Source organism: Haliotis cracherodii, unplaced genomic scaffold (assembly GCF_022045235.1).
Source record: "Haliotis cracherodii isolate W230 unplaced genomic scaffold, xgHalCrac1.p SCAF_1, whole genome shotgun sequence".
Lineage (NCBI taxonomy): Eukaryota > Metazoa > Mollusca > Gastropoda > Lepetellida > Haliotidae > Haliotis > Haliotis cracherodii.
Window position 1 is genome coordinate 85,682,677 of NW_027266264.1, and position 18,974 is coordinate 85,701,650.

At 41.4% G+C, this 18,974-nt stretch overlaps 1 protein-coding gene across 1 annotated transcript; it reads left to right on the forward strand.

Annotated features, from left to right (window-relative positions):
• The first annotated feature begins 10,215 nt into the window (after nt 1-10,215).
• LOC139458175 (growth hormone secretagogue receptor type 1-like) lies at nt 10,216-11,346 on the forward strand. The gene has a single exon (XM_071239511.1). It carries the CDS (start codon nt 10,216-10,218, stop codon nt 11,344-11,346), a length of 1,131 nt encoding a protein of 376 aa, XP_071095612.1.
• The last annotated feature ends 7,628 nt before the right edge of the window (nt 11,347-18,974 follow it).

An 18,974-nucleotide genomic window follows, 5' to 3' on the forward strand; every position in this document is an offset into this window, starting at 1 on the left:
GTACACAGTACTATGATCACTACAAATAGGGTCCAGCACACCAAGGTCGTTACAATACTATAACGTGATACAAAGATCAAATCTAGTAGCGTACTAGAATGGTAGGTTATTTCAGTTGGCTCAGAGATTGCCTGTTTCAGACCATATGACGATTGTGGATATTCAATTTTTTGTTCATTTACTCCAAGAATTTCAATGTTAAAATCTCCTGTTATAATTGTATCAATATTAAGGTCTATGGCATTACCTATCGATTTGTCAATGAGATCCCTGGTATGAGTTCCTTTTGTCTGCTCTATGAAAAATAGACCTGGATAGCCTCAAGTCCAATTAGAGTTAATTGGTCCATGTGTTTAACGTGTAAACTATTCCTGACATATATTGCAACCCCTCAACCTCTGGTGCTGCGACCGTTGTTGAATGAAGGTGCAACTGGGTAACGCTTTAGCTTGGCTCCGTCTCTACATGTCACTAGCCACTAGTCGCAGCGCGCATTTATCCGGGAACCAGACAGAAAGCTACAGGCTGGACCGTTGCGTATATCATTTCGAAAGTGGAGTTATTGCCCCTTGGAACAAAAAGATCGCCCGTTCCGCTTTCTCAAAAATATGTCATGACTAGAAAACATTCCCCGATTGAGTTAGGTTTATATCAACCACCACCCACCCCACCCCCACTCCCCTCTTTATCTTTAGGTCAAAGCAAAACTTTGATAGGGCCATGGTTTAGGTCAGATAAGATCATGGTTTAGACCAAGATCTCTGTAAACATCTCCTTGTCAACTAAGATCCAATTTTGACAATCGTGGCTATATAGGGGGTTTGTGTTATTTGATTCACAACACAAGAGAAAAATAAAAGGTGCGATTGTAAAATGTCTTTTGAATTGTGTTTTCTTTTACTCTACTATAATTGAAAATACTAAGACAAAATCGACAGTTAAAACGGATAAACGTTCACAATCACAATACAGGTGTTAAACTATAAAAAAGATGATACTGATTGGTCCAACCATTTCTGTGGAAGATATCGAATGCTAACTGATCTGCCGGCCAAACAAAATACGCCATCGATTAATGGAGACACTTTAGATACACACAACGCCTCGCCGTGTGTCATCTCCCGTGAGGAAACAACCTCTCAGTGCAGGTAAGTTGCCTTTGTCTCGATATATATGTATCCGTAACTATTATATCTCGAGGGCTCACTGGCATTTACATACAGTGGCTAGTCTTGATGTTTTATGCATCCCCCCTTCACTAAGTAGACACGATTGTGATTTACAGTTAGATATTTTTATGCAAATTGCTGTGCGGTATCAGGCAACAAACAAACGCTCACTTTCTTTTTCGTATTGTGTGAGTGCCGGGTGCTACCGGTAGGGCAGGACATGCTTACGCTTTTCGCGAACACCTGGTGTCATCACACATTTTCAGGCAGTCACTCATATAACTTTCAGCATATTTTGGACTTAAACTCAAAATGGAATCTGTTTCGGCAGTATTCAAATGGTTGATAATAAAATGAACAATGGTTGACGCCTTGGAAAAGAAGGAGTGAGTATGGTATTACGCCGTTTTTTTAAATATTCCAGCAGTATCACGGCCGGGTACAATGGGCTTCACACATGGGGAATCGAACCCGGGTCTTCGGCGTGACGAGCAAACGCTTTAAGCTCTCGCGGCACCTTTAAACTTTATGGCGGCTTCACGGACATTGACAGGGAATGGCGAAATAAAATCATCTGTGTGACTTATTACCCCAATATTACACTTACCTGTATATTTCAAATCTTAAAAACTCTTGACAAAGTAATTTGAAAGTTAAATGTGTGAATATTGTCAGCTTGTACATGGTATGTCTTTGTATGCTATGATAGCTTGTCATATACTACAAAGGGGCGTTATGCCAATGTTATAATAATGTATACTGACCGAGAATGGTGAGATTTGCAATAAACGTTTTGTTGACGCTCATTGACCACGTATTTATCTGGGTTGGGTTGGGATTGGATTGGATAGGGTTGAAACCGCTTCCTAAAAAGTCCTATAAGTACGCAACCACGCAGGATTGCGAGAAGTTTTGTCCATGATTATTTGATCAGTCCTTACTTCCATGTCCATTTGTGTTACAAATATACTGAACCGCACAAGAAACTTCACCATGGATAGATATATGAAAAACCTTATTTGTCCAAACACTGTAAACATACTTTGGGACATATTAAAAAGATAAAACTTGGCAAAACTGATCATCAAGTTTGAAATTAAAGTGTCAAATGTTCTTAAAGTGGAACACAATTCTAGTCTCTGAGAAAATGACATCACATGTCAGTATCTCGTGTGTCCGCCATGTGCATTGATGACTGCCGTGCAACGTCGATACCTGGAATGGATGAGGCGGTTGATGAAGGCCATAGGCACATGAGCCCACCCTCTGAGGAACGCCTGAAGCAGTTCAGCTGCAGTTGTCGGCCTTGGTCGGACGTCATTCAGCCGTCTTTGAATATCGTCCCACAGGTGCTCAATGGAATTTAAATCGGGACTGAGGGCAGGAGGAAGTCTCTCGTTGCTCTCGTTGCTCTCGCAGTGTGCGCATGGGCGTTATCATGCTGAAACTCGTCGTTGCGACGACGTGCCAAATGAGGTATGGCGTGTTGTCTCAAGACTTGATCAATGTACCGAGCTGCTGTGACACCATTGCCTCTCCCTGGACCGATGTTCTGGAAGACCACAGGGGCGACCCTCTGTGTAAGACCAATTCCACCCCACACAATGTTGCGCGGACCACCCCACGAGTCTCTCTCAACAACACAAGCATCCGAATAACGTTACCCATCTCTCTCTCTCTCTCTCTCTCTCTCTCTCTCTCTCTCTCTCTCTCTCTCTCTCTCTCTCTCTCTCTCTCTCTCTCTCTCTCTCTCTCTTTAGAGAAGCCTAAGAAGATGCCTGTGGTATATTGTTTATTTAGTTGTCCTGTCTTAATATCTTGTTCTAGTCGGGCGAAGTTATCTAGGGTTGAGTGGCCAGGAGTGAAACCGCTTTGATCTGGGCTTATGATGTTATTTTGGGTTAAGTAATGTTTTAATCTAATTCTAGCCATTGATTCCGTTACTTTACATAAGTTTGAAGTTAGGGATATTGGTCTATACGAGTTAGCTTGATTAGCTGGTTTATTAGGTTTAGGGAGTGGAATGACTAGGGCCTGTTTCCAGGGAGTAGGAACCTGTCCGTTTAGGTAGATGACATTGTATAGTTTGAGTAGTGCCTGGAGTAGTTTTAGGGGGAGTTTTTTAATTATTTGGTAAGAAGTTAGGTCTAATCCTGGGGCTGTGCCCTTTTTCCTGTTTTGGATTACGTAGAGGAGCGCCTCCATTGTGTAGGGTTGATTTATTTCTAGATTGTTATTGTTTGGGTTTTTTGTGGGTTTGTTTTCTGTTTTAAATTTATCTTGGAATTTTTGACTGAAGTTGGTGTTACTGCTAACGGCCGAAAAGTAGTTGGCGAGATTATTTGCTTTTTGGGCGGGGTTGGTTGAGTTGTCAATGTTAGGGTTTTTTCATGTCGTTTTAAGCCTCTGATGGCGTGGATTTTGCGCCAGACCGTTCTGGCATCTGGACGGTTATTTATACCTTCGCAGAATTTTTTCCAGTCTCTACTTTTAGCTATTTGGAATAGTTTTTTAACCTGGTGATTTAGTTCGTGGGCTATGTTTAAATATTTGTAGTCGCGTTTTGCTTTATTGAAGGCTGATTTACGTTTTCGTCTAGTCTGTTCTATTTCCTCATTCCACCATGGTACCGTCGGTTTGCCTGTCTTAGATGTTTTGAAGGGGATGGAGGTTTTGGCTGCGTTTATTATATAGTCTGTTAGGTTTTTACAATAGGTTTCTGGATCATTATTTTCTATTTCGTTTAAGTTAGCTTCGTTGCAGATATCTTTGAATTGGTCCCAGTTAGCTTTATTGTAATGGAATTTTGGTTCTTGGTTTTCTGTTTGGATTGGTACGTTTGTATTTCCTATAGTTATGTTTATGGGAAGTAGTCACTACCTAGCGGGACATCGTGCACTTCCCATTGAGTACTTTGGGCTAGATCTGCGGTGCATATGGTTAGGTCGATAGCCGACATTTTTTGGGTTATCTTATCGTACCTCGTGGGTTGGTTGCTATTAAGGAGTACTAGGTCGTTTGTTTCTATCCATTCGGAGATTAATTTGCCATGATTATCTATTTTATCATCTATGCCCCATGTAGGATGGTGAGCGTTAAAGATTTATCGCTTATTTTGAGTAGTTTGTTTAGATCCTCAGGTTGGACATTTTGTTCCGCCCAGTGGTAAATATTTATGATGTTTATGTTTCGGTTATTTAATGTGATTTTAATGCCGTTGGCTTCTAGGTTTGGCGTGTCTATTTTTATTTCTTATTAATTTATATCTTCCCTGATAAATATGATTAGTACTAGTCCTCCTGCGGCTCTTCTTGTTTTCGGTTTAGCTCTGTCAGTTCTAACTGAGTTGTAGTTAGGTAGCGTAAATGTGGATTTTTTTTAGAATTTGGTTTCCTGTATACAAGCAATGTGAGGGCCTTTATTTAGTTTAAATTTAGTTTTTAGTTCATGGCCGTGGGAGGTGAGTCCGTTGGCGTTCCACTGAAAAATATTTAGTCCTTCCATTATTGGGTTCGGGTGATTGGTGATTTAGTTTTTAGTTTTTAGTTTATTCGGTGAGTTCTTTTAGATGGAGGTTAAAGAGGAAGAAGGGAAGATCGGTTAATTTTAGATTGAAAGCTACTTTGTGGAAGGATTTCATGCTTGCTTTTGGTGAGTTTTGACTATGCATGTATGCTAGGAGTAAGGTGAGGTTATTCAGGTTTTGGGTGTTGGCTGGTTGGGGAGTTTGGTTTGTTTTAGTTGGAGTAGTGTCTATCGTTTCATCAGTAGTGGAGAAATCTTCGTCATCGGTTAGATTAGGTTTAGCTGATTGAGTTTCCATGGGGAAGGCATGTGATGTGGAGGATTATGAAGGTGTTTGGGGGATGGGTGTAGCTGATGATTGCTTAGTGTTTGTGTTTTGTTGTTGTGCTTGCTTGTGGGAGAGTGTTGTTGCCATATGGGCTGTAGGGTGCTTGGATGAGGGTCGTGTTGTGGTGGACATTTTGAGGTTTGTTTTGCATGCGTGGGTTGATGTTTTGGCTATGTGAGATGTGGGAGGGTTCGTGGTTGGTTGAGTGGCTGCTTGTGTGTGTGAGGTGGGTGCAGTTTCTCGGTAGGGGCCCCAGACAGAGCTGTAGGTTATGGGTGTGGTGTTTGTTTGTGGGATGGTGTTTGGGTGTGGTGTAGGGAGGAGTGGTTTAGATGCAGGTGTAGCAAATTTTCGTGTTTGGATTTTAGCCGTGTCTATGTTTATGTGTTTGTTGGCCTGCTGGGTGAGTGTGTGTCTGTATGGGCATTGGTTTGAAAGTGAAGTGTGTTGGGTGGATTTGCAGTGGATGCACCAGGGTGTGCATGTGCCTGGGCAGTCTGTTTGTGCGCATTTTTTACATTTAGTTTTAGGGTATGTGCATTGGGAGGCAGTGTGGTTGTATTTGAGGCACTTTGAACATTGCTTAACCTGCTTTATATAGGGTTTGACTTCTAAGTTGGTGTGGGCTCCGACGGATATGTGTTTGGGGGCTTCAGGGAATTTAGCGGTCTTTTTGAAGTTGATTATGACAATGGAGGTTGGGACCGTTTTTCCGTTTCTAGTTGAGGTTATTCTACGCGTGCTGGTGATTAGGGGTTGAGGGTTTTGGTCTTGGTTTATGTTAGCATTTTGAGAGTATAATTGTAAGTCCTCAGTTGTTTCCCTTGGGTTAACCCTAATTACGCCTCGTGTATATTGTTGCCAGTTAGGTGTGTTTGATTACAATTATGATTTCATGTTGTACATGTTAGTTAGGGAGGTATTTTTACAATGTTTTAACACATTAAGGATTTATTGTCAATTGAATGTTGACCTATTCTCCAACACGGTTGTTTGTCTTTCCTTCATAAGCGTTCAACATGTAAAACTGACCAAGATGTATACCGGTCATCTGATATCGGTCTATAATCATCAAATAGCCAACTACCTAGTCTGTTTCATGTATGAATCTATGCATAAGGAATCAGGGGGACAAAAACACTCTCCACATGACTGTATGACAAGTGGGATCATGACTTTCCCTTTATGTCGAGCATTATTCCTGCAGCTCCAGCCCATGGTGTCTACATTTCACATGAGGTACAAACAAACATGCGCTTTCTACGAATATTTCAAAGAGCGTCATACGACTCTTGTTCAAAAGTTGTTTGATCAAGGTTGCAACATTCAAGGCGTCAGTAAAGCTTTCAAACAGTTCTATGGTACAAATTTGGTCAGACTCGCTGATTTGGTTGATGCATGTCATCGTATTCCAATTGCGTAGATCAATGCTCATAATGTCGATCACTGGATTGTCACGGCCAGACTTGATTACTTACAGACCGCCGTCATATATGTAGAGTATTGCTAAGTGCGGCGTTAAACAACAAACAAATAAATGATGCAATTCCTTCACTTAACTTGCCTTTGCATGTGTTTGTAACGGGTGCAACCTTTCGCGAACACCCGCTATCAACACTACTTAATAGTGATTCATAAGCACATGGTAATAGTCGCAATCGTAGATACACAGGGACAGTACTGAGTATTGTCCCCCTGTAAAAATATAGATGTTGAACACTATTCTGAGTATTCCCTGTGTGTAAATATATATGCGTACTGAATAATGTGTGTATATAGCTAGACCTTCAATACAATAACCAAATGGCGCGCGACGTTACCGTTCTGCAAGGACCGTGTTTAAAGGGCCCTCGCTGTATTTGTTTCTGTGACTACACAACTATAACATCCCAAGAATTACATGTTGTGCTACCGAGCTTCAAATGGCAGAATAACTAAAAGAATGAAAACATTTATGTGACACACATTTGGTTTACGTTTATAGCCAGGGCAATGAGGTTGGTTTAAACCAGTCACATGTAATCGTGAATACTACGTTAAACCCCAGTTCACCTCACCTCTTAATCAGTTATATTACAATTTATGGCTAAAATGGATAGAATTATCATTAAACCGCCTGCATATTATCAAAAATGAGCGGGCCACTGTAACTTGATAATGCCCTCAAATTGCTTGACGACGGGCAATTATCACACCCGTTGTTAGATGACGTCATAGGATAGGGATAGGTAAGGTCACGTTCAATAGTAACGTCATCTGGTTTGTTCTATGAGGTTTCCTTATTTGTAAAAGTGGGTCAGTGACATTCGTGTTGATTGCAGCAAATGTTTCAAAAACCGGTATTGTTGTAAATGTTTCAAAAACCGGTTAAAAAACCTCGGTCTTTTCAACTGCCCTCCTTCGTCGGCCAGTTCATGGAAGACCTCGGGCTTCTGCAAATGATAATGCCCTGAAAAATAGCCTTACCTTTATAATACTAGTTGAAACTCAGCAACAATTACTGTCAGTACAGTTCAAACGTGTATAAGCTGCAACTCTCATTCTCTGTAACAAAAAGTTATGTGAACATTCCAAAAAGTTATGTGAACATTCCAAAAAGACATGCAAATAACAAAATAGCATGCACATCCGTAAATTTGAAAATGAATCTTATTTATGCTTGGTTTGTAAATTCTTTGCCATCCTTCACAATCAATTCCTAATAATATTTTGTCGATAGTATTTATCAAAGTGTTGGATGCTCTTGGCTATGCAGTGATTCTCATATTCAAGTTTATACTACCAGTTTACAGTTACATAGACCTTTATCCGACATCAAACTGCTCCCTTATATCACCATGCCGACAGCCTTCAACCATGTCGCAGAATAACATATACTACATTTACCTGCGTTTCTGTTTGAGAATCGTTTTCATTTTCGGGAAGTAATAATCATTTCCGACAACAGGGCACATGGTGTATACGCAGACATTACATTAAGAATATGTTTATTAAGACAGAATCTGTGAATATCTGTTTTTATTGTTTGTGTTTGTTTGTTTGTTTGTTTGAGCGACTCATTCAGCAACATTAAAGTTACGTGACGGCGGTCTGTAGATAATCGAGTCTGAACCAGACTATCCAGTGATTGATTTCATGAGCAGCAAATCTGACCATCCGATCCCGTTAGTTCCCTCTTACAACAAGCTTGGGTTGCTTAAGGCCTTGTCTAATCCATCGTCACAGGTACTGGCCTTGTTGAAATAAAGACGCGTGTGTGTAGTAAGTGACACAGTGGTCTAAGGCGCCGCAGTTGGATATGCATGGTTGCTTCCCCTAGATGTGCAAGGATATGGTTATCGAATGGTTCGAAACTATCCTGATCCTCGGTTTGTCTGCCATGCCTACAACCTGTTCTGAAATTTATGTGACTCTTAGTTCTCTGAAATGTAATAATGGGACCTTAAATCGTATATTACCCAGATCACCTGCTATATAATGGCAACAGGTGAAGCTGAGAATAGAAAGGAAGATGTAGTTTAACACTTTTTGACTATCACTATTTACTGTCTGACTCAAGTGTCTGTGCCTCAGGAAGTGTGTTAACAAATGGAAAATGTATTCACTTTTTTAGATGGAAAACGTAAAGGGACGTGTCCGTACGTCATAGATCATATTACATCATATTATATGATTAGCAATTCCTCATAAAACCCAATTTTAATGAGTGAGTTCAGTGAGTGAGTATGGTTTTACGCCGCTTTTAGCAATATTCCAGCAATATCACGGCGGAGGACACCAGAAATTGGCTTCACACATTGTACCCATGTCGGGAATCGAACCCGGGTCTTCGGCGTGACGAGCTAACGCTTTAACCACTAGGCTACCCGACCGCCCGAGTGAGTTTAGCTAAGACGACATCGGCTATCTTTAAGCCATACAGTTGCTATATTTAAGAATTGACTTTCACTTTGTGTGAGTTCATTGGACATTGAACCTTCATAGAGTGAGGTCCAAACTGTATGAACGTCGGAGCTTGCTATAGACTTTCACTATCAGCCTAGACACGGACCGAGTCGATACTACGATTGTTTTCGATGTACATTTCTCCGTTTTGTTCAATATGATTGGCCGTTCATTAGGATGATATTCCTGAACAATCAGGCAGTCAAACTCTATGACTTTTCCAATGTATACTGGAAAGCCGAGTTCAAGATTAAAGGTTCTAAATGATCAGAAAGAACGTATCTGTATGTTTTCGTGCTAGGGAATTCCCATGGGTTTCCCTGGAATGTGGAAGTAGTCCGTTAGTGTTTACGCCATTTAAAGAACATGGTCTCGTAAAAAACGTCTGAACGTCAAATTGTGTCATTCATACACTTATGAACGTCAATTTCGCGGTCATGTGACCGACCTCTCGTCCAAGGGGAAAGCCCTATATCGTGTAAACGTCAAATAAAAAAATATATCATAAAAGAAACATTTAGAATGTATAATCATTTTTGACAATAGTAACAGTATCACAAATTTGAACTCAAAACTAGTATGTAACTATAAAATGATATCACTATTCATAATATATAATAATACCAGGCTAAAGATCCCAGGCAACCAAAGTTAGGACGCCGTACTAGAGACCATAGGGACGTACGGTACCTCTACTAGTCATCAGCCTGTGACTGTGTAGTCAGCAGGATTTACTACTTGCGAATGCTAGTAGGTTAAGCCAACAATTAAAACTTACACGTACATTCCGATTAAAACTATGGTAGGAATAACATACTTTGAGTGATGTGGTCCGACATGCCCTCTGAGGGGGGACAGTTGTTTTGCGTGACTTCAACCCCCTTTGAGGACACATCGAATACAAGAGAACATCATGACATAAAAGTTAAAAGCATTTGTTCGTAGCATTAAATATGTCTACATGCTTGTACACGGCATAACTGCGTACTTCAATGTAGAGTTTTACCGCAAGTGTGGGCTACAAACATTTCATTCCAAAAGAATGCAAACATTTACAAACGTAGGTGGTCTGTTTGATTAATTTTGCGTTTTGTTGATTCCAACAATGCTATTAATATTTTGTTATCTTTTATGTGCTTATTTCTTTCATGTCACTTAAGCGTTTCTGTTTTGATTTTAGGATTATACGTATTCTCAAAAGAAACCAATAGTCATTAAGATACTTTGCATCTGGTATGTACTTTCAGGATGCGCTGCCTTCTGCTTGGTCTCATCCTAACTCTTCAAACCTGCGTTAGAATAAAAGCTGATGATTTCTCCAACGACGCTTCAGAGCTATTTACTGATGAAGATAATCAAAGAATGAACACCACAAATAAACATACTTCGTGTGGAAAAAACAAAACCATTACCAACGTGACACTTTCAAATGGACCCGAAAACATCACCAGTAATACAAATTCGTCTACATCTTTGTGCAATTGCACGCACAGTAATGACAATGGTGAATGTACTAAAGGGCAGGATGCCCCACCACCAGGACCTGAAGAGTCCACAGTAAACACGGTCATCAGATACCTGGGATATGGAACGGTGCCTGTATTATTGGTCGTCAGTCTGACGGGCAACTGCCTTACAGTGATTGTAATGACGAGTAAAAGGTTCTGGAGCTCACCCTGCAGTATCTTCCTCATTGCCCTGGCTATCTCCGACTCCACGTACAGCATCGTATTCCCCTTCAGCAAACTCTTCGTCAGAGAACTCATTGGGTTTGACATTCGAGCCCTTTCTGAGGTTGGCTGCCACCTCTTCTTCATCGTGCACAAAGGATCCAAAATCGCGTCGTCCTGGTTCATCGTTGTCATATGTGCAGAACGCTTTATTGCTGTTTGGCTCCCCTTAAAAGCAGGAATAATATGCACCAAACGAAACACAATGATCGTTGTCCTCGCCATAACGAGTGCGACCTTTACCTTCACTGGGTTCTGGACCTTCTCGACAGTAATAGTCAACGGTATCTGTATTCCTAATTACGCCACCCCTGACACCGCTGTCCTCGCCCGGGTTTACTTGGTAACGGGTTCAGCCGTGTTCTCTGTGATTCCAGCTGCAATTCTCCTCATCCTGACTCCAGCTATTTGTTACAAGCTCATAAACCAGATGAGGATGCGAAGACAGCTCTTCAACAAGAATGGTGACGACAACATGTCTTTGGAGATTACTCGCACGACCGCCATGTTGCTCGGCGTCACTTTCGCCTACATCGTTCTCGTCACCCCTACGGCTATCGTTCACAATATCTGTTTCTCTCTTAACATAAATTTTTATGAAACTAAGCATCTTGCCATGATCATCACAAGAGCTGTGTTACAGGTTTGAACAAGTCATTACTACGTCACTTCAAACGTTTAAACTGAGAAATGTAAGGGGATATGCCGAGCAAAAAAGTAAACACTTGAACATTATATTTGCCCAAAACATTACAGACGTTATCAAAACTTCACTAGGCTATAACAGTCGCCTAAAAACTGTAACTTAAGGTCCAAAACTCAACTATGATACCAACAACATATCAAATACATCACTATTGAATGACGGTTTCTTGCTATTTATTAGCGGTATCAAACATGGGTGTATACTTTCTTTTGCCAGGTAGTTTAGTTTACGGAAACGGACAGCACATGTATGGTATTGAAAGAACGAGGGGTTTTTCTATTCACAGAGTGAGTGAGGAAATTTTAACACCGTTTGATTTTAGTCATTACATGTGTTACATAGGTTTCATTCAAAAAGATTCAGTGATAGGTTCTGTTTCATAACTGTGTTCTTAATAAACAATAGTCTTAATAAGCGTGGTGGCTTATCAGTGACTTCTGTAAACCCACTGAAATAAGTAAAATTCTTGATATTTGTGTTTACAACATTCTCCACATTGCCTAAACTAGCAATTATATTCATTGTGTGTAATTCAGATCGTGTTCAAATAACAAACAAGCCCTCTACTGGGAACATTGTATGGAAGCTCCAAGTAATTCGGTTTCACCGAAATTCCTACCCATTCACAGCAAAAGGGGCCGATTAAAGTGTACTCTTCAGTCAGTCATATTCTCAAGTTTTCCATGCATAGTAAAAATTCAAGAAGTACATTTATAAATACCAAGCGCAAGTTAAGATCAAGAATTAAACAATGACTGACAGTGACAACCTGTTAACACCAAGGGAATATATCTGTTCGTCATTTACATTTAGGAAATTGATTTGAGTTCGTGATAGATGATAGCTGGCTATATCTGACATACCAAGTACTTATATGAACTGTTTCAGGTGATGGAACAGTTGAACTTCTCTGTGAACTTCTGGATGTATGTGATGTGTAATCGGTCGTTCAGGAAGAGGGTGCTTGAGGTTCTGAAGTGTTGGAGACGGACGACGCCTCGTGCGAGTGACGTCACTCGGTCAATGGTTACCATGGACACATATAACAGCACCTCAAGGTTCTGACTTGATGGATGTTCTACATCCTACAGTATTCATAAAATGAGGGGAGAAGTACCTATATAATACTACCTTCAACACACTACATATATATTTTATGAAGGGGCGAATAACATATATATTCTCTACAATACACTACACGTATATGGTATGAGGGGGAGAAATACACATATATTCTCTACGATGCATTATACATGTATGCATATGATAAGAGGGGAGAAGTACCCTGTATTACCTTCACTGCACTATTTATTTATATGGTATGAGGGGAGAAATACCCATATATTACAAGCAATGCATTATTTATTCATAGGGTATGAGGGGAGAAATACCCATATATTACCTTCAATGCACTATTTATTTATATGGTATGAGGGGAGAAATACCCATATATCACCTTCAATGCACTATCTATTTATATGATATGAATAGGAGAAATACCCATATTATATTATTGACTCGTGGTGGTAGACTTCATACTCTAAATCCAATCTGTAGTATTATCTACTTAGACCATTTCGAAGCATATGCTTTTCAATGCATTTTGACTATTATGAGTTTGCCTGTCGATTAGGAATTTATCGAATAGGCAGTTTCAGTAAATCGTCTTTTACGGTTTATGCTAAGAAACCTATCAATGTATGATTCAAATAATGTATTATGTTGACGTCATGGTTGCATTTGAGTAAGATAGTGCTATAAACAAATATGACGCACCCCTTGTTGACCGTTAACGAGTATTCCATGAATTCCAGACACTAATTACAATGCGTCATCTTCTGACAGGATTTTGTTTCGACGATATGCTTACACATACTAACAAATTCATCTTCTTTATATACAGGTGAACGCGATTGGCATTACAAATCATAGGGTACGTACTGAATTACCTTGGTCAGCTGTAATGAAATGAGATAATTGACACGAATGCTACATCTTGTCTGCGAAGTTGAAGTAATGTGTAGACCACGTGCCCCTGCCCCATGAGAACTGCACCTGCGAGTCCTTATTTCAACGTAAAAACTTTTATTTTCTGCGCCAATAATAGAGGACTGTTCTAGACAGACAGACAGACAGGCAGGCAGGCAGGCAGGCAGGGTGGTTTATGGATGGATGGATGGATGGATGGATGGATAAACACTTAGGTCAGGATGTATTTGCTCCATTATTGGTTCAGGCAACAAAACAAGTGACGGTATTTAAGCTACGGTGGCGACAGAGTGTGTGTGGATGAATATCCGCGCTGGCTGAGTTTTACAGGCATCGGCCATGGAGGTTCGGTTAGATGGTTCGCATCTGGAGTACCCCAAGCACCCCAGTCTTAATTAATTAAGAATTTAGTACAAAATAATTTTCATAATCATACGAATCATCAAGCAGCATCTATTGTACGATTCCGACTACATCATAAGCACGTGTTCGTGATTCACTTTCAATTTTTGATGATTACAGTTGTTTGCAAACTGTGGGACTCTCAGAACTAATGGCAGCCCCTGACTCACAGTTAGCTTCCGCCGACTGTGTGTGGGAGATTGGTAGAGTTTGTAACAGAGAATCATAACTGTATATAGAGATGGATATCTGTGGTAGTCCTGATATTGTCCTTTTTGCGAACGATAGCATTGCTACTGCTTACCATGGTATGTTCATTAATTTCTCTTCATCATGAGCATCAGCTCTTGCGTCTAATTTTCATTTATATTGAATGGTTTAGATTTGAATTTCGGTCAAATTAACAATTCCTGCTGCAGGTTGCAAAATCAAAGTTAAAAGACCTTCGACTCTGGATCTTTTGGCGTTACTGTCGTTTTTAGTGGAACACACTCCCTCTCAAGCTGAAATCAGTGCAAACTAATCTGTCCTGTTTGGGCCGAGACTCTAACATGCGCCCCTGTGTTGCAAACCGAACATTTTGCTTAACGTTTTTTCTTTACTTATAAGCAGACAAATCTTTTATACACAGCTGACGTAATTCAAACGTAACACCGTTTTTATTCATTTCTATCCTGTCACTGGATTTTCTGGTTCATCGATCACTTGATTGTCTGGTTTGTTCACAGGCTGAGGTCGCATGGCAGGAGTACTACTGTGCGGCGTCAGGCAATAAATATACTAGCCACATAAAGAATCTGTGCACGGAGAAAATATATTCTGGATTGAAATACAACACAGCAAGAACAAAATGATGCAGACGCTGTAGCAGCTGAATGATCGGACCATAAGAAAATGTCAACGGGACCTGAACAACATCTGTTACGATGACGTCAGAAGATCAAAATGGAGAAGGGGGTCATACGACAAAGTCACAAAGTCAATAACGGGTATGACCACCCTGTGCGTGAATCACAGCAGTGCATCGGCGACGCCTGGTGTCCACCAAATGGGCATGGAAGGCCTGGGGAATGGCCTGCCATATCCTCCTCAAATCCTGTGCCACGTCACTGACGTTATCTGGAGGATGTGGAAGACGACGCAGACGGCGCTCCATTTCATCCAACACATGCTCTATTGGGGAGAGATCAGGAGAAATTGCAGGCCATGGCAGTAACATGACATTGTTGTCGTGAAGAAAATCCATTGCGACCTTAGCCGTGTGAGGACGAGCGTTGTCCTGTTGAAATGTCAATCCCGGGCCATGACGTTGCAGGAAAGGAATGACCACAGGCCTCAGAATCTGATCTCTGTAGCCAACACCGGTGAGATTGCCCTGAACAACCACCAAAGGGGTTCGGTGCCGTGCTGTTATCCCACCCCAAATCATCACAGAGCCACCTCCAAATCGATTCCTCTCCACAATACAGTTGCGTGCATAACGTTCTCCCAAACGCCGGTAGACACGTTGGCGCCCGTAACTGTGGGAAATGTTGAACCTCGATTCATCTGTAAAGACAACATTTCTCAACCATATTCGAGGTTGGCGAACATGATTTCGACACCATCTTAGACGGTTGACTCGATGACGGTGTGTCAGGATGGGACGTATGGCAGGGCGTCGTGGTCGAATCCCGTACTGACGTAAACGATTCCTGACAGTGTTGGTATGGATACGGCGCAGTCCAGGAATTATCTGGGACGTCGTTACTGCCGTTTGGAACCTGTGTCGGAGATGTGTAACTCGAATCCATCTGTCCTGTCTTGGCGTCTTTACTCGGGGACGTCCTGAACGTGGGTGGTCGGCAACGTCATTTGTGTTCTGATAACGCCTCACCAATGCCGATATCGTGTGACGATGGCATTGGAAATGTGTTGCCACCTGTTGTTGCCTCATTCCCGCTCGGATCATGCCAATGGCTTCATGACGCTGTGCAGCTGTCAATCTTGGCATGATTTGCTTGTGAAATGCTTGTGTCTGCGCCTGAGAAGTTTTGAATTTTTGAATGACCACAGATCATGCTTTCCAAAGTGACAGCGAATTTTCAGTTGCACATGCTGTGTACAGCTGCACAGGATGCACGTGCAGTAACACATTGCACGTCCATAGGCCCCCCATCAATGACGTCATATCTCATGGCACGTGCATGAGCGTTTGAATGTCTCCAATAATTGCTTTGTTCAAACCTATATATCATATATTGACGGTGTGCCCTTATATCTATATTTTCTCCGTGCACAGTTTCTTAATGTGGCTAGTATATTTAAATATTAAAGCAAATTTTATGAATGCCGGGCGTTTCAGGTAGTGCAGGACATGCTTACCCTTTTCGCGAACACCTGGTGTCATCACTGATTTTCAGTGGTCCATTCATATAATTTCCACAGCTATTTTGCCCTTTTTTTGCCAAATTGAGTGTTTCGGCAGTTCTCTAATTAACCAAACGTCACATGTGCAGTTTTGTCATTGTCTCTTGTTTTCATAAAGGGAAATAATTTTGATCGAATATTACGACCTCTCCCGGAACAATCCCCAGAAGCACTAAATTCCGAATTCCTCTCAGACTTTTTCCTGACGCTCCAAAATATGAATATTGTCCTGATAATAATAATAAAGTCCATTTCTTCAGCGCCATTTCCGTCTACGTAGTTGCTCATAGCGCCTAACACAGGGCCATAGACACATCTAAAGAGATAAGTCTTTAGTTTTGTCTTGAAAGTGTCCAGAGTTGGAAGGGAATTCCAGAGCACAGATGCAGTGTGAGCAAAAGTTCTGTTGCCGAATGCTTTGAGTGAGACCATAGGGACACTAAACTGGAGTTTAAGTGCTGATCTGAGATCTCGTGCTGGCTGGTGTAGGGTAAGAAGTTCACTCAGATAGGAAGGTGCTGTACTATAGTAGCACTGGTATGCAATGCACACAACTTTGTATTCAATCCTAGATCTTATTGGAAGCCAGTGTAATGATTTCAATAAAGGAGTGACATGCGCACGCTTATTTCGTCTACATATCATTCTGGCAGCAGCATTCTGCACACGTTGCAATTTGCTACATAGATCCTGTTTGATATTAATAAGCAGACTGATAGCATAGTCCAACCTGGATAGGATAAGTGATCTCACGAGCTGATGTGCCGCATCGTATGTCAACATGGGTCTTATCTGACTGATATTTCGAATGTGGAAGAAGCAACTTTTGCAGATATTGTCTGGATGCAGATGTGCACATTCGCAATTCTGCTATCACCTGCTATCACTTTCATGAGCTGATTATCATCAGCATAACCATGATGACCAGTGTCAAACGTGTCTGTAACGTTGCCTAACTGAAAAACATATATTACAAACAACAGATACAAACAGAATGTAACAACGAGCGCCCGGAGAGTTGGCAGGTCGGGGGTTCTATCACCGACCGCGTCATACAAACAGATGGTACTTGTTGTTTCCCTGCCTGTCGCTCGGCATAAGGGGCTAAAACAAGGACTGTCAGTATACTATGTCCGAGCGGGGTTTTCATGTTAAACTATGTTATCTCAGTGGGCTAGCACTATTAAATCGGCATAAGTCTGGACTAGTACAAGCAGCCGCAAGCACGCACACCGCTATGTAAGTACAATAATCTAGAAAGCGACGTTAAACCCCATTTTATCTCACCTCGCCTAAAGAATTCACCCCGTCAAGAAAGCATCTGCTTCCGGCAAACGTGGAGATTGAATAAACTGCCAGAATTTTCTCGAGAGAATCTTGAGAGAATCTTGAGAGAAAGTTGAATTGTATCCTACTCTCTTCTCGTGACCAGGTGTAATCTTTTTCTGCTCTCAGATTGTTTAAATCCTTCGACGTCTGTATGAACTCTTCCCTCCATGAACAAATCTTCTCATTAAGGCAGGACTGAGACTCTGCTCTGTTCGAATTGAGTTGTTCCAACATGGCGTCTACCCATGTTGAAGAAGCAAGTGTGAGGCCGTGCATGCACAGTAAGTGAGAGAGAACAATTCAAAATTGTACAACCCCTTGTATACTGCCTTTATCACGCCACCTAGGGGCACATAATCACCTTGCTTCTTGGCATACCGCTAGGAGAAAACAATTTCTATCTCATTTATTCTTCAAAAGACAGACATGCTACATGTATATATTTTTCATGCGTTGAGAACGCGTGTAACACGCATGTGATACGGGTGCTCAACGGGTTGCACACGGGTTGAGCACCCGTTTAACAAGCATGGGTCACTCGTCGCACACTCATGTAACACGGGATGCATGTAGCACGGGAGCAGGTTTCAGTTGAATTTGACAAATGTATCAAATGAATAGTGAGATAAAACAAAACAGTGAGATGTGAATCTTGAGTTAATGAGCGGCCAATGACCTGTGTTCACCAGACCATAAACACAAGGTCGGCCCGTCTTAATTAGTGTTCGGTTGCTGGACTTTATGGCATGGCCCAAACCACGAGGGTCCAGTCTAGCCATTAGGACTAGCCGACAGTAGAACAGTAGTGAATTTAGGGTGTCGTGCCGGGTTAGCGAAAATCCAATTTTCCCTAGTATCTGTAAAGCGAAAACCCAAGTTGGGGTATTTGTCCCACGAAAGCGAGAAATGAGTAATGGCTATAAAAACACCGGATTACCGTAGTTTAGATTAGCGCCCGTGCTCTTCAAACAGAGGAGGGGAGAGGAGAGGAGAGGAGATTTACTAGAAAATCGTTTCGTAAAAAAAATAAAACAGTTAGATGTTTAAACACTGGAGAATAGATGATCAGTTTCTTAATTGAACAAACAATTACTTTCTTAGTTGATATGGGTTAAGATACCGATGAGTGAGTGAGTGAGTGTGGTTTTACGCCGCTTTTAGCAATATTCCAGCAATATCACGGCGGGGGACACCAGAAATGGGCTTCATACATTGTACCCATGTCGGGAATCGAACCCGGGTCTTCGGCGTGACGAGCTAACGCTTTAACCACTAGGCTACCCGACCGCCCCTGATACCGATGAGTTTAGAGGAGAGTCGTTTCTTAAGTATACATACAGTATGTATTTCATGGTATATATAAAGATTACAACTTATTTATCTATGTCCAAAATGGCTAATGCACAAGTTCGAGTGACCATGGTTGATACCGTGCGAGGTGG